Source organism: Oncorhynchus keta, unplaced genomic scaffold (genome assembly GCF_023373465.1).
Source record: "Oncorhynchus keta strain PuntledgeMale-10-30-2019 unplaced genomic scaffold, Oket_V2 Un_scaffold_17573_pilon_pilon, whole genome shotgun sequence".
NCBI classification, from domain to species: domain Eukaryota; kingdom Metazoa; phylum Chordata; class Actinopteri; order Salmoniformes; family Salmonidae; genus Oncorhynchus; species Oncorhynchus keta.
In genome coordinates this window covers 240001-255200 of record NW_026290825.1, presented here as the reverse complement: position 1 = coordinate 255200, position 15200 = coordinate 240001, and the positions used below count along the sequence as shown (strand labels likewise).

General features: G+C 45.3%; 1 protein-coding gene and 1 long non-coding RNA gene across 5 annotated transcripts in view; one reads left to right on the top strand and one right to left on the bottom strand.

The window, feature by feature from the left end:
- The first annotated feature begins 4467 nt into the window (after window positions 1-4467).
- Window positions 4468-6278, top strand: LOC127927724 (uncharacterized). Of its 4 annotated transcripts, none has more exons than XR_008128750.1 (5): window positions 4468-4487; window positions 4621-4647; window positions 5003-5052; window positions 5593-5677; window positions 5786-6278. It is a non-coding gene; the product is annotated as an uncharacterized LOC127927724 (long non-coding RNA). The 4 variants fall into 4 exon arrangements; XR_008128751.1 differs by lacking the exon at window positions 5593-5677 and adding an exon at window positions 5462-5569 and having other exon boundaries at window positions 4621-4674; window positions 5003-5056; window positions 5759-6278; XR_008128752.1 differs by lacking the exons at window positions 4468-4487; window positions 4621-4647; window positions 5003-5052; window positions 5593-5677 and adding exons at window positions 5280-5380; window positions 5462-5569 and having other exon boundaries at window positions 5759-6278.
- An 18-nt stretch (window positions 6279-6296) lies between these two features.
- wif1 (wnt inhibitory factor 1) overlaps window positions 6297-15200 on the bottom strand; it is a 66651-nt gene continuing 57747 nt past the window's right edge. Inside the window, exons 8-10 of the mRNA XM_052514431.1 lie at window positions 13057-13152; window positions 9568-9663; window positions 6297-6570 (exon numbers count right to left, since the gene is read on the bottom strand). Of these exons, the coding sequence (XP_052370391.1) occupies window positions 6431-6570; window positions 9568-9663; window positions 13057-13152 (332 nt within the window). The 3' untranslated portion in view covers window positions 6297-6430. The remainder of the gene's footprint in view (window positions 6571-9567; window positions 9664-13056; window positions 13153-15200) is intronic.

The following is a 15200-nucleotide window of genomic DNA, read 5'->3' as shown; positions in this document are numbered from 1 at the left end:
ACTAAATATAAAATAAAAACACTAAATACTAAAGTTTTTTTATTTTTTTAAAGACAAATGTACTTGTTGTTTAATACTACTTAATTATGTCATCTAAAATAAAACGACCAGATAAATACTCAACGAAAAAGTGGTTCACAACAAGAAAAAAGTGTATTTAATCTGAATGTAAAATAAACGGATTACATCATATTTATCTGGGAAACTTTAAAGATTTGAATAGGATTTACACCGGAGATCAAGTCAGGGGGTAGAGATTACAGTTTCAACTGAAGACAGTAGAGATTCTTCTATATATTAATACATTTAGAGTTGAGGTTTGTATTTCTTATTGCTTTCTTTGGCTTTCTTTCTTTCAGGAAGAGTGTTGCTGGTTTGGTGATATAGTGTTGCTGGTATGGTGATATAGTGTTGCTGGTATGGTGATATAGTGTTGCTGGTATGGTGACATAGTGTTGCTGGTATGGTGATATAGTGTTGCTGGTATGGTGACATAGTGTTGCTGGGCTGGTATGGTGACATAGTGTTGCTGGGCTGGTATGGTGACATAGTGTTGCTGGTATGGTGACATAGTGTTGCTGGTATGGTGACATAGTGTTGCTGGTATGGTGACATAGTGTTGCTGGTATGGTGACATAGTGTTGCTGGGCTGGTATGGTGATATAGTGTTGCTGGTATGGTGACATAGTGTTGCTGGTATGGTGACATAGTGTTGCTGGTATGGTGACATAGTGTTGCTGGTATGGTGATATAGTGTTGCTGGGCTGGTATGGTGACATAGTGTTGCTGGTATGGTGATATAGTGTTGCTGGTATGGTGATATAGTGTTGCTGGGCTGGTATGGTGACATAGTGTTGCTGGTATGGTGACATAGTGTTGCTGGTATGGTGACATAGTGTTGCTGGTATGGTGACATAGTGTTGCTGGTATGGTGACATAGTGTTGCTGGTATGGTGATATAGTGTTGCTGGTATGGTGATATAGTGTTGCTGGTATGGTGATATAGTGTTGCTGGGCTGGTATGGTGACATAGTGTTGCTGGTATGGTGATATAGGGTTGCTGGTATGGTGACATACTGTTGCTGATATGGTGATATAGTGTTGCTGGTATGGTGATATAGTGTTGCTGGGCTGGTATGGTGATATAGTGTTGCTGGGCTGGTATGGTGATAAATTGTTGCTGGTATGGTGACATAGTGTTGCTGGTATGGTGATATAGTGTTGCTGGTATGGTGACATAGTGTTGCTGGTATGGTGACATAGTGTTGCTGGTATGGTGACATAGTGTTGCTGGTATGGTGATGTGTTGCTGGTATGGTGACATAGTGTTGCTGGTATGGTGATATAGTGTTGCTGGGCTGGTATGGTGACATAGTGTTGCTGGTATGGTGATATAGTGTTGCTGGTATGGTGATATAGTGTTGCTGGTATGGTGATATTTGCTGGCTGGTATGGTGACATAGTGTTGCTGGTATGGTGACATAGTGTTGCTGGTATGGTGACATAGTGTTGCTGGTATGGTGACATAGTGTTGCTGGTATGGTGACATAGTGTTGCTGGTATGGTGACATAGTGTTGCTGGTATGGTGATATAGTGTTGCTGGTATGGTGATATAGTGTTGCTGGTATGGTGATATAGTGTTGCTGGTATGGTGATATAGTGTTGCTGGGCTGGTATGGTGACATAGTGTTGCTGGTATGGTGATATAGGGTTGCTGGTATGGTGACATACTGTTGCTGATATGGTGATATAGTGTTGCTGGTATGGTGATATAGTGTTGCTGGGCTGGTATGGTGATATAGTGTTGCTGGGCTGGTATGGTGATAAATTGTTGCTGGTATGGTGACATAGTGTTGCTGGTATGGTGATATAGTGTTGCTGGTATGGTGACATAGTGTTGCTGGTATGGTGACATAGTGTTGCTGGTATGGTGACATAGTGTTGCTGGTATGGTGACATAGTGTTGCTGGTATGGTGACATAGTGTTGCTGGTATGGTGATATAGTGTTGCTGGTAGGAGAAGGAGAAGCACAGAAAATAGTATGGTGACATAGTGTTGCTGGTATGGTGATATAGTGTTGCTGGTATGGTGATATAGTGTTGCTGGTATGGTGATATAGTGTTGCTGGTATGGTGATATAGTGTTGCTGGTATGGTGATATAGTGTTGCTGGTATGGTGACATAGTGTTGCTGGTATGGTGACATAGTGTTGCTGGTATGGTGATATAGTGTTGCTGGTATGGTGACATAGTGTTGCTGGTATGGTGACATAGTGTTGCTGGTATGGTGACATAGTGTTGCTGGTATGGTGACATAGTGTTGCTGGTATGGTGATATAGTGTTGCTGGTATGGTGATATAGTGTTGCTGGTATGGTGATATAGTGTTGCTGGTATGGTGATATAGTGTTGCTGGGCTGGTATGGTGACATAGTGTTGCTGGTATGGTGATATAGGGTTGCTGGTATGGTGACATACTGTTGCTGATATGGTGATATAGTGTTGCTGGTATGGTGATATAGTGTTGCTGGGCTGGTATGGTGATATAGTGTTGCTGGGCTGGTATGGTGATAAATTGTTGCTGGTATGGTGACATAGTGTTGCTGGTATGGTGATATAGTGTTGCTGGTATGGTGACATAGTGTTGCTGGTATGGTGACATAGTGTTGCTGGTATGGTGATATAGTGTTGCTGGTATGGTGACATAGTGTTGCTGGTATGGTGACATAGTGTTGCTGGTATGGTGACATAGTGTTGCTGGTATGGTGACATAGTGTTGCTGGTATGGTGATATAGTGTTGCTGGTAGGAGAAGGAGAAGCACAGAAAATAGTATGGTGACATAGTGTTGCTGGTATGGTGATATAGTGTTGCTGGTATGGTGACATAGTGTTGCTGGTATGGTGACATAGTGTTGCTGGTATGGTGATATAGTGTTGCTGGTATGGTGATATAGTGTTGCTGGTATGGTGATATAGTGTTGCTGGGCTGGTATGGTGACATAGTGTTGCTGGTATGGTGATATAGGGTTGCTGGTATGGTGACATACTGTTGCTGATATGGTGATATAGTGTTGCTGGTATGGTGACATAGTGTTGCTGGTATGGTGATATAGTGTTGCTGGTAGGAGAAGGAGAAGCACAGAAAATAGTATGGCGATATAGTGTTGCTGGGCTGGTATGGTGATAAATTGTTGCTGGTATGGTGACATAGTGTTGCTGGTATGGTGATATAGTGTTGCTGGTATGGTGACATAGTGTTGCTGGTATGGTGACATAGTGTTGCTGGTATGGTGACATAGTGTTGCTGGTATGGTGATATAGTGTTGCTGGTAGGAGAAGGAGAAGCACAGAAAATAGTATGGTGATATAGTGTTGCTGGGCTGGTATGGTGACATAGTGTTGCTGGTATGGTGATATAGTGTTGCTGGTAGGAGAAGGAGAAGCACAGAAAATAGTGCACAAAGGGTTACGGTGACTCAGGTGATTTAGAGCCATTGTGAAGCATTGGTGACTGTACTGACAACAGCCACCAGAATTCCTCCGCAGACTAAAGACTTCAGAGATATCTGAAAGAAGACTAGTTGCGTTGTAGGATGACCGAGTGAAAGAATTTACACAGGAGAACAAAAACACACCAAAACAAAAACGACCAATGGATTCCTACTCTCTTATCTAAGAACCTAACAAGGGTTCTTCGGCTGTCCCCATAGGAGAACCCTTGTTGGTTGGCCTTTTGGTTTCGAGCAGAGCCGTCTTGGGTTTCATGTAGAAATGGTACTACATGTAACCAAAAATAGTTTTACCTGGAACTGGAAATGGTTCACACAGCCGGGTAACCCTTTAGGAACCCTCTATCTAAGAGAGTAAGAAAATGAGATGAGTGTGTGTGTGTGTGTGTGTGTGTGTGTGTGTGTGTGTGTGTGTGTGTGTGTGTGTGTGTGTGTGTGTGTGTGTGTGTGTGTGTGTGTGTGTGTGTGTGTGTGTGTGTGTGTGTGTGTAGGAGCAGCTGACCATGTAGATTGGTCTAGGGTAGGTAGGTAGTGGGAGGGGATGAGGGTAGGTATCTAAGGTAGCTAGGTAGTGGGAGGGGATGAAAATAATTATCTAAGATAGCTAGGTAGTGGGAGGGGCTGAGGATAGGTATCTAAGTAGAACATGAGATGAGTGTGTGTGTCTGTAGGAGCAGCTGACCATGTAGATTGGTCTAGGGTAGGTAGGTAGTGGGAGGGGATGAGGATAGGTAGGTAGTGGGAGGGGATGAGGATAGGTAGGTAGTGAGAGGGGATGAGGGTAGGTAGGTAGTCGGAGGGGATGAGGATAGGTAGGTAGTCGGAGGGGATGAGAATAGGTAGGTAGTCGGAGGGGATGAGAATAGGTAGGTAGTGGGAGGGGATGAGGATAGGTAGGTAGTGGGAGGGATGAGGATAGGTAGGTAGTCGGAGGGGATGAGAATAGGTAGGTAGTCGGAGGGGATGAGGATAGGTAGGTAGTGGGAGGGGATGAGGATAGGTAGGTAGTGGGAGGATGTGGATAGGTAGGTAGTCGGAGGGGATGAGGATAGGTAGGTAGTTTTTAGGGGATGAGAATAGGTAGGTAGTGGGGGGGATGTGGATAGGTAGGTAGTGGGAGGGGATGTGGATAGGTAGGTAGTCGGAGGGGATGAGGATAGGTAGGTAGTGGGAGGGGATGAGGATAGGTAGGTAGTGGGAGGGGCTGAGGATGGTAGTAGAACATGAGATGAGTGTGTGTGTCTGTAGGTAGCTGACCATGTAGATTGGTCTAGGGTAGGTAGGTAGTCGGAGGGATGAGGATAGGTAGGTAGTGGGAGGGGATGAGGGTAGGTAGGTAGTCAGAGGGGATGAGGAGGTAGTGGGAGGGGATGAGGGTAGGTAGGTAGTGGGAGGGGATGAGGGTAGGTAGGTAGTGGGAGGGGATGAGGATAGCTAGGTAGTGGGAGGGGATGAGGATAGGTAGGTAGTGGGAGGGGATGAGGATAGGTAGGTAGTCGGAGGGGATGAGAATAGGTAGGTAGTCGGAGGGGATGAGGATAGGTAGGTAGTGGGAGGGGATGAGGATAGGTAGGTAGTGGGAGGGGATGTGGATAGGTAGGTAGTCGGAGGGATGAGGATAGGTAGGTAGTTTTTAGGGGATGAGAATAGGTAGGTAGTCGGAGGGGATGAGGATAGGTAGGTAGTGGGAGGGGATGTGGATAGGTAGGTAGTCGGAGGGGATGAGGATAGGTAGGTAGTGGGAGGGGATGAGGATAGGTAGGTAGTGGGAGGGGATGAGGATAGGTAGGTAGTCGGAGGGGATGAGGATAGGTAGGTAGTCGGAGGGGATGAGGATAGGTAGGTAGTGGGAGGGGATGAGGATAGGTAGGTAGTGGGAGGGGATGAGGATAGGTAGGTAGTCGGAGGGGATGAGGATAGGTAGGTAGTCGGAGGGGATGAGGATAGGTAGGTAGTCGGAGGGGATGAGGATAGGTAGGTAGTCGGAGGGGATGAGGATAGGTAGGTAGTGGGAGGGGATGAGGATAGGTAGGTAGTCGGAGGGGATGAGGATAGGTAGGTAGTCGGAGGGGATGAGGATAGCTAGGTAGTCGGAGGGGATGAGGATAGCTAGGTAGTCAGAGGGGATGAGGATAGGTAGGTAGTCGGAGGGGATGAGGATAGGTAGGTAGTCGGAGGGGATGAGGATAGGTAGGTAGTCGGAGGGGATGAGGATAGGTAGGTAGTCGGAGGGGATGAGGATAGGTAGGTAGTCGGAGGGGATGAGGATAGGTAGGTAGTGGGAGGGGATGAGGATAGCTAGGTAGTCAGAGGGGATGAGGATAGCTAGGTAGTCAGAGGGGATGAGGATAGCTAGGTAGTCGGAGGGGATGAGGATAGCTAGGTAGTCAGAGGGGATGAGGATAGCTAGGTAGTCAGAGGGGATGAGGATAGCTAGGTAGTCAGAGGGGATGAGGATAGCTAGGTAGTCAGAGGGGATGAGGATAGCTAGGTAGTCAGAGGGGATGAGGATAGCTAGGTAGTCAGAGGGGATGAGGATAGCTAGGGGTGGTAATAATGGTGTATAACATCACGTATGGGGATCAGTAGTCTACCACAGAGGAGAGGAGGTCCTGGGTGACTGGTCTGCAGACCTGGGTTCAAACTACTTTAAATAGTTAAACATGCTTAATATATTGTTGATTGAGATTGTCTGGCTTAACAGACCAGTAGCACAGTCCTAAAACCGCAAAATCCACCCATCAGACCCCGCCCACCAGGCCGCTCCCACCAGACCCCGCCCATCAGACCCCACCCATCAAACCCCTCCCACCAGGCCGCACCCATCAGGCGCCGCCAACCGGACTAGAGCAGATGCTGAAAGTATCTGAAAGATGTTGAATAGTGCTTGAACCCAGGTGTGGTTGTCTGGACCCGGCTCTTATACCACGTAATTGGTCTCTGCTGGGATGTCGGCATCGGGGACGTCTTTCACCTCCTTGGCAGAGGAGGAGTGCTGCTGAGGCTTGTGTTTAGGGCCTGATGAGAGACGATGGGTGTTAGAGGCACCTCCTCTGTATCCTGAGAGAGAGAGAGAGAGAGAGAGAGAGAGAGAGAGAGAGAGAGAGAGAGAGAGAGAGAGAGAGAGAGAGAGGGGGTGAGTAGAGAGAGGGAGAGAAAGGGAGGGAAAGAGGGGGTGAGTAGAGAGAGAGGAGAGAGAAAGGGAGGGAGGGAGGGAAAGTAGAGAAAGGAGAGAGAAAGGGAGGGAGGGAGGGAAAGAGAGGGGTGAGTAGAGAGAGAGGAGAGAGAAAGGGAGGGAGGGAAAGTAGAGAGAGGAGAGAGAGAGGAGAGGGAGGGGAGGGAGGGAGGGAGGGAGGGAGGGAGGGAGGGAGGGAGGGAGGGGGGAGGGAGGGAGGGAGGGAGGGAGGGAGGGAGGGAGGGAGGGAGGGAGGGAGGGAAAGAGAGGGGTGAGTAGAGAGGAGAGAGAAGAGGGAGGGAGGGAAAGTAGAGAGGGAGGAGAGAGAGAGGGGTGAGAGAGAGAGAGGGAGGGGGAGGGGGAGGGAAAGAGAGGGGTGAGTAGAGAGAGAGGAGAGAGAAGGGAGGGAGGGAAAGTAGAGAGGAGAGAGAGGAGAGAGAAAGGGAGGGAGGGAGGGAAAGAGAGGGGTGAGTAGAGAGAGAGGAGAGAGAAAGGGAGGGAGGGAGGGAGGGAGGGGGAGAGAGGGGTGAGTAGAGAGAGAGGAGAGAGAAAGGGAGGGAGGGAAAGTAGAGAGAGGAGAGAGAGAGAGAGGGAGGGAGGGAGGGAAAGAGAGGAGAGAGAGAGAGAGAGAGGGAGGGAGGGAGGGAGGGAAAGTAGAGAGAGGAGAGAGAGAGAGAGGAAGGGAGGGAGGGAAAGTAGAGAGAGGAGAGAGAGAGAGAGAAAGGGAGGGAGGGAAAGTAGAGAGAGGAGAGAGAGAGAGAGAGAAAGGGAGGGAGGGAAAGTAGAGAGAGGAGAGAGAGAGAGAGGAAGGTGGAAGGTAAAGGTGATGAAAGGCATGTGTAGAGGTCCTGAGGGGAGCACCACTCACCACTAGTCATGTTTTCCTATTGTTTCTAGTGTTTATAAGCCTCTGTTCTGATCTGGAACCAAATCAACGAGACTAATGACCGCTAATGACCTAACACCGAACAAACACCAAGAAGTAGCCTTTGTGTGTGTGTGTGTGTGTGTGTGTGTGTGTGTGTGTGTGTGTGTGTGTGTGTGTGTGTGTGTGTGTGTGTGTGTGTGTGTGTGTGTGTGTGTGTGTGTGTGTGTGTGTGTGTGTGTGTGTGTGTGTGTGTGTGTGTGTGTGTGTGTGTGAGACCGTGATCTGATATGTTGCAGATGTGTTTATTTTTTATTTAACCTTTTATTTAACTAGGAAAGTCAGTTAAGAATTCTTATTTAATAATGACGGCCTACATCGGGCCAGACCCGATCGAGAGCAGCCCTATGGGACTCCCAATCATGGCCGGTTGTGATACAGCCTGGATTCGAACCAGGGTGTCTGTAGTGACAGCTCCTAGCACTGAGACGCAGTGCCTTTAGAGAGGGAGCCCCAACATCTGGCCTGGTGTTTTCCTCAGAGGCTCAACGAACAGCAGAGAAACTAACAACTCAAAGTGTAGAGTGGAGTTGAGCTTCTCAGAGGCCAAGCCTCTTCTTCTTCATTCAATGCTTCTATGAGCTGAGCCCAAGTCAGCGTGGTGTTGAGTTACCCTATACCCTGGCCATGGTACACTAATTACCACCAGGCCTCATACAGCTCTGGTCGAACGTGGTGCGCTATATATAGGGAATAGGGTGCCATTTGGGACAGCCTAAATCACTGTGGTGTTGCGTTACCGTGGGATTACATGTGATCCATCACCCTACAGGTGGCAGTCGACTGCCAGGTCTACATACCAAATGGAATCATATTCCCTACATGGCGCACTACCAGAGCACTATTAACCCTCATCAAAAGTACTGAACTATGTAGGGAGTAGGGTGCTATTTGGGATGCCGCCTTGGGAAAGTGGCTTTATGAGGGGGGTGTATTAGGGACGCAGCTTTGTAATGTGATTGTGTTACTAAACCACTAAACTCACTCTATTACAGTGTTACTACACCACTAAACTCACTCTACTACAGTGTTACTAAACCACTAAACTCACTCTACTACAGTGTTACTAAACCCCTAAACTCACTCTACTACAGTGTTAATAAACCACTAAACTCACTCTACTACAGTGTTACTAAACCACTAAACTCACTCTACTACAGTGTCACTAAACTCACTCTACTACAGTGTTACTAAACTCACTCTACTACAGTGCCACTAAACTCACTCTACTACAGTGTTACTAAACTCACTCTACTACAGTGTTACTAAACTCACTCTACTACAGTGTTACTAAACTCACTCTACTACAGTGTCACTAAACTCACTCTACTACAGTGTTACTAAACTCACTCTACTACAGTGTTACTAAACCACTAAACTCACTCTACTACAGTGTTACTAAACTCACTCTACTACAGTGTTACTAAACTCACTCTACTACAGTGTTACTAAACTCACTCTACTACAGTGTTACTAAACTCACTCTACTACAGTGTTACTAAACTCACTCTACTACAGTGTTACTAAACTCACTCTACTACAGTGTTACTAAACCACTAAACTCACTCTACTACAGTGTTACTAAACTCACTCTACTACAGTGTTACTAAACTCACTCTACTACAGTGTTACTAAACTCACTCTACTACAGTGTTACTAAACTCACTCTACTACAGTGTTACTAAACTCACTCTACTACAGTGTTACTAAACTCACTCTACTACAGTGTTACTAAACTCACTCTACTACAGTGTTACTAAACTCACTCTACTACAGTGTTACTAAACTCACTCTACTACAGTGTTACTAAACCACTAAACTCACTCTACTACAGTGTTACTAAACCACTAAACTCACTCTACTACAGTGTTACTAAACTCACTCTACTACAGTGTTACTAAACTCACTCTACTACAGTGTTACTAAACTCACTCTACTACAGTGTTACTATACTCACTCTTGTTACAGTGGCGTCCGTGCCAGCCCTCCTTACACAGGCACTTGTTGGGTTCCACACAGGTCCCATGGGCTCCACAGCTGGGCTCACAGACAGCTGCATACACACACACACACACACACACACACACACACACACACACACACACACACACACACACACACACACACACACACACACACACACACACACACACACACACACACACACACACACACAGTCAGGATACACACACGGTCAGACATACACAGACATACACACATTATCAGAGAGACATATTGTCAGAGACACATTATCAGAGACACATATTATCAGAGACACATATTGTCAGAGACACATATTGTCAGAGACACATATTGTCAGAGACATATTGTCAGGGACACATATTGTCAGAGACACATATTATCAGAGACACACATTATCAGAGACACACATTATCAGAGACACATATTGTCAGAGACACATATTGTCAGAGACACATTATCAGAGACACATATTGTCAGACACACATTATCAGAGACACATATTGTCAGAGACACATATTGTCAGACACATATTGTCAGAGACACATATTGTCAGAGACACATATTGTCAGAGACACATATTGTCAGAGACACATTATCAGAGAGACATATTGTCAGAGACACATTATCAGAGACACATATTATCAGAGACACATATTGTCAGAGACACATATTGTCAGAGACACATATTGTCAGAGACATATTGTCAGGGACACATATTGTCAGAGACACATATTATCAGAGACACACATTATCAGAGACACACATTATCAGAGACACACATTATCAGAGACACATATTGTCAGAGACACACATTATCAGAGACACACATTATCAGAGACACATATTGTCAGAGACACACATTATCAGAGACACACATTATCAGAGACACACATTATCAGAGACACACATTATCAGAGACACACATTATCAGAGACACATATTGTCAGACACACATTATCAGAGACACACATTATCAGAGACACATATTGTCAGAGACACATATTGTCAGAGACACATATTGTCAGAGACACATATTGTCAGAGACACATATTGTCAGAGACACATATTGTCAGAGACACATATTGTCAGAGACACATTATCAGAGACACATATTGTCAGAGACATATTGTCAGGGACACATATTGTCAGAGGCACACATTATCAGAGACACATATTGTCAGAGACACACATTATCAGAGACACATATTGTCAGAGACACACATTATCAGAGACACATATTGTCAGAGACACATATTGTCAGGGACACATTATCAGAGACATATTGTCAGAGACACACATTATCAGAGGCACATATTGTCAGAGACACACATTATCAGAGACACATATTGTCAGAGACACATATTGTCAGGGACACATTATCAGACACATATTGTCAGAGACACATATTGTCAGGGACACATTATCAGAGACATATTGTCAGAGACACACATTATCAGAGACACATATTGTCAGAGACACACATTATCAGAGACACATATTGTCAGAGACACACATTATCAGAGACACATATTGTCAGAGACACATATTGTCAGAGACACATATTGTCAGAGACACACATTGTCAGAGACATATTGTCAGGGACACATATTGTCAGAGACACACATTGTCAGATACATATTGTCAGGGACACATATTGTCAGGGACACATTATCAGAGACATATTGTCAGAGACACATATTGCCAGAGACACATTATCAGAGACACATATTGTCAGGGACACTATCAGAGACATATTGTCAGAGACACATATTGTCAGAGACACACATTGTCAGAGACATATTGTCAGGGACACTATCAGAGACATATTGTCAGAGACACATATTGTCAGAGACACATATTGTCAGAGACACACATTATCAGAGACACATATTGTCAGGGACACTATCAGAGACATATTGTCAGAGACACATATTGTCAGAGACACACATTGTCAGAGACATATTGTCAGGGACACTATCAGAGACATATTGTCAGAGACACATATTGTCAGGGACACACATTATCAGAGACACATATTGTCAGAGACACACATTATCAGAGACACATATTGTCAGACACACATTATCAGAGACACATATTGTCAGACACACATTATCAGAGACACATATTGTCAGAGACACACATTATCAGAGACACATATTGTCAGGGACACATTGTCAGAGACACATATTATCAGAGACACATATTGTCAGAGACACATATTATCAGAGACACATATTATCAGAGACACATATTGTCAGAGACACATATTGTCAGAGACACATATTATCAGAGACACATATTATCAGAGACACATATTATCAGAGACACATATTGTCAGAGACACATCATTATCAGAGACACATATTGTCAGACACTATTATCAGACACATATTGTCAGAGACACATATTGTCAGAGACACATTATCAGAGACACATATTGTCAGAGACACATATTATCAGAGACACATATTGTCAGAGACACATATTGTCAGAGACACATTATCAGAGACACATATTGTCAGGGACACATATCAGAGACACATATTGTCAGAGACACATATTGTCAGAGACACATTATCAGAGACACATATTGTCAGAGACACTATTATCAGAGACACATATTGTCAGAGACACATATTGTCAGAGGACACATTATCAGAGACACATATTGTCAGAGACACATTATCAGAGACACATATTGTCAGAGACACACATTATCAGAGACACATATTGTCAGACACACATTATCAGAGACACATATTGTCAGACACACATTATCAGAGACACATATTGTCAGAGACACACATTATCAGAGACACATATTGTCAGGGACACATTATCAGAGACACATATTGTCAGAGACACATATTGTCAGAGACACACATTGTCAGACACACATTATCAGAGACACATATTGTCAGAGACACACATTATCAGAGACACATATTGTCAGGGACACATTATCAGAGACACATATTGTCAGAGACACACATTATCAGAGACACATATTGTCAGGGACACATTATCAGAGACACATATTGTCAGAGACACATATTGTCAGAGACATATTGTCAGAGACACATATTGTCAGAGACACATATTGTCAGAGACACATATTGTCAGGGACACATTATCAGAGACACATATTGTCAGAGACACATATTGTCAGGGACACATTATCAGACACATATTGTCAGAGACACATTGTCAGAGACACATATTGTCAGGGACACATTATCAGAGACATATTGTCAGGGACACATATTGTCAGGGACACATATTGTCAGGGACACATATTGTCAGACACACATACATATTCTAACACATGATAACATGACTTTATGATACAAAACACAACATGGCACTGTCACATTCTTCCATACTACATGTCATGTGTTCCATTATATTCCCTCAGCTCATCCCCAGGCGGGAGCCGTGTCCGGGGGGGGGTTAGACTTACCCTTGGAACACAGGTCGCCGTGGAAACCCTTGTCACATTTGCATTTGTTTTTCCCAATGCATCTCCCTCCGTTCCTGCAGGGCTGGAGACATTTACCTGAGAGACACAGACACGGGACAGGCTCACATGTAGAGTACTCCTCATCTATACTGTACAGTTAACCCCCCCCCCAGGGGTTTAATACAGGTGAGACATTTACCTGAGAGACACAGACACGGGACAGGCTCACATGTAGAGTACTCCTCATCTATACTGTACAGTTAACCCCCCCCCAGGGGTTTAATACAGGTGAGACATTTACCTGAGAGACACAGACACGGGACAGGCTCACATGTAGAGTACTCCTCATCTATACTGTACAGTTAACCCCCCCCAGGGGTTTAATACAGGTGAGACATTTACCTGAGAGACACAGACACGGGACAGGCTCACATGTAGAGTACTCCTCATCTATACTGTACAGTTAACCCCCCAGGGGTTTAATACAGGTGAGACATTTACCTGAGAGACACAGACACGGGACAGGCTCACATGTAGAGTACTCCTCATCTATACTGTACAGTTAACCCCCCCAGGGGTTTAATACAGGTGAGACATTTACCTGAGAGACACAGACACGGGACAGGCTCACATGTAGAGTACTCCTCATCTATACTGTACAGTTAACCCCCCCAGGGGTTTAATACAGGTGAGACATTTACCTGAGAGACACAGACACGGGACAGGCTCACATGTAGAGTACTCCTCATCTATACTGTACAGTTAACCCCCCAGGGGTTTAATACAGGTGAGACATTTACCTGAGAGACACAGACACGGGACAGGCTCACATGTAGAGTACTCCTCATCTATACTGTACAGTTAACCCCCCAGGGTTTAATACAGGTGAGACATTTACCTGAGAGACACAGACACGGGACAGGCTCACATGTAGAGTACTCCTCATCTATACTGTACAGTTAACCCCCCCCAGGGGTTTAATACAGGTGAGACATTTACCTGAGAGACACAGACACGGGACAGGCTCACATGTAGAGTACTCCTCATCTATACTGTACAGTTAACCCCCCAGGGGTTTAATACAGGTGAGACATTTACCTGAGAGACACAGACACGGGACAGGCTCACATGTAGAGTACTCCTCATCTATACTGTACAGTTAACCCCCCCCAGGGGTTTAATACAGGTGAGACATTTACCTGAGAGACACAGACACGGGACAGGCTCACATGTAGAGTACTCCTCATCTATACTGTACAGTTAACCCCCCCCCAGGGGTTTAATACAGGTGAGACATTTACCTGAGAGACACAGACACGGGACAGGCTCACATGTAGAGTACTCCTCATCTATACTGTACAGTTAACCCCCCCAGGGGTTAATACAGGTGAGACATTTACCTGAGAGACACAGACACGGGACAGGCTCACATGTAGAGTACTCATTTACTCATCTATACTGTACAGTTAACCCCCCAGGGGTTTAATACAGGTGAGACATTTACCTGAGAGACACAGACACGGGACAGGCTCACATGTAGAGTACTCCTCATCTATACTGTACAGTTAACCCCCCCAGGGGTTTAATACAGGTGAGACATTTACCTGAGAGACACAGACACGGGACAGGCTCACATGTAGAGTACTCCTCATCTATACTGTACAGTTAACCCCCCAGGGGTTTAATACAGGTGAGACATTTACCTGAGAGACACAGACACGGGACAGGCTCACATGTAGAGTACTCCTCATCTATACTGTACAGTTAACCCCCAGGTGAGACATTTACCTGAGGGACACGTTTAATACAGGTGGGGTTAATACATTTTACCTGAGAGACACAGACACGGGACAGGCTCACATGTAGAGTACTCCTCATCTATACTGTACAGTTAACCCCCCAGGGGTTTAATACAGGTGAGACATTTACCTGAGAGACACAGACACGGGACAGGCTCACATGTAGAGTACTCCTCATCTATACTGTACAGTTAACCCCCCAGGGGTTTAATACAGGTGAGACATTTACCTGAGAGACACAGACACGGGACAGGCTCACATGTAGAGTACTCCTCATCTATACTGTACAGTTAACCCCCCCCAGGGGTTTAATACAGGTGAGACATTTACCTGAGAGACACAGAC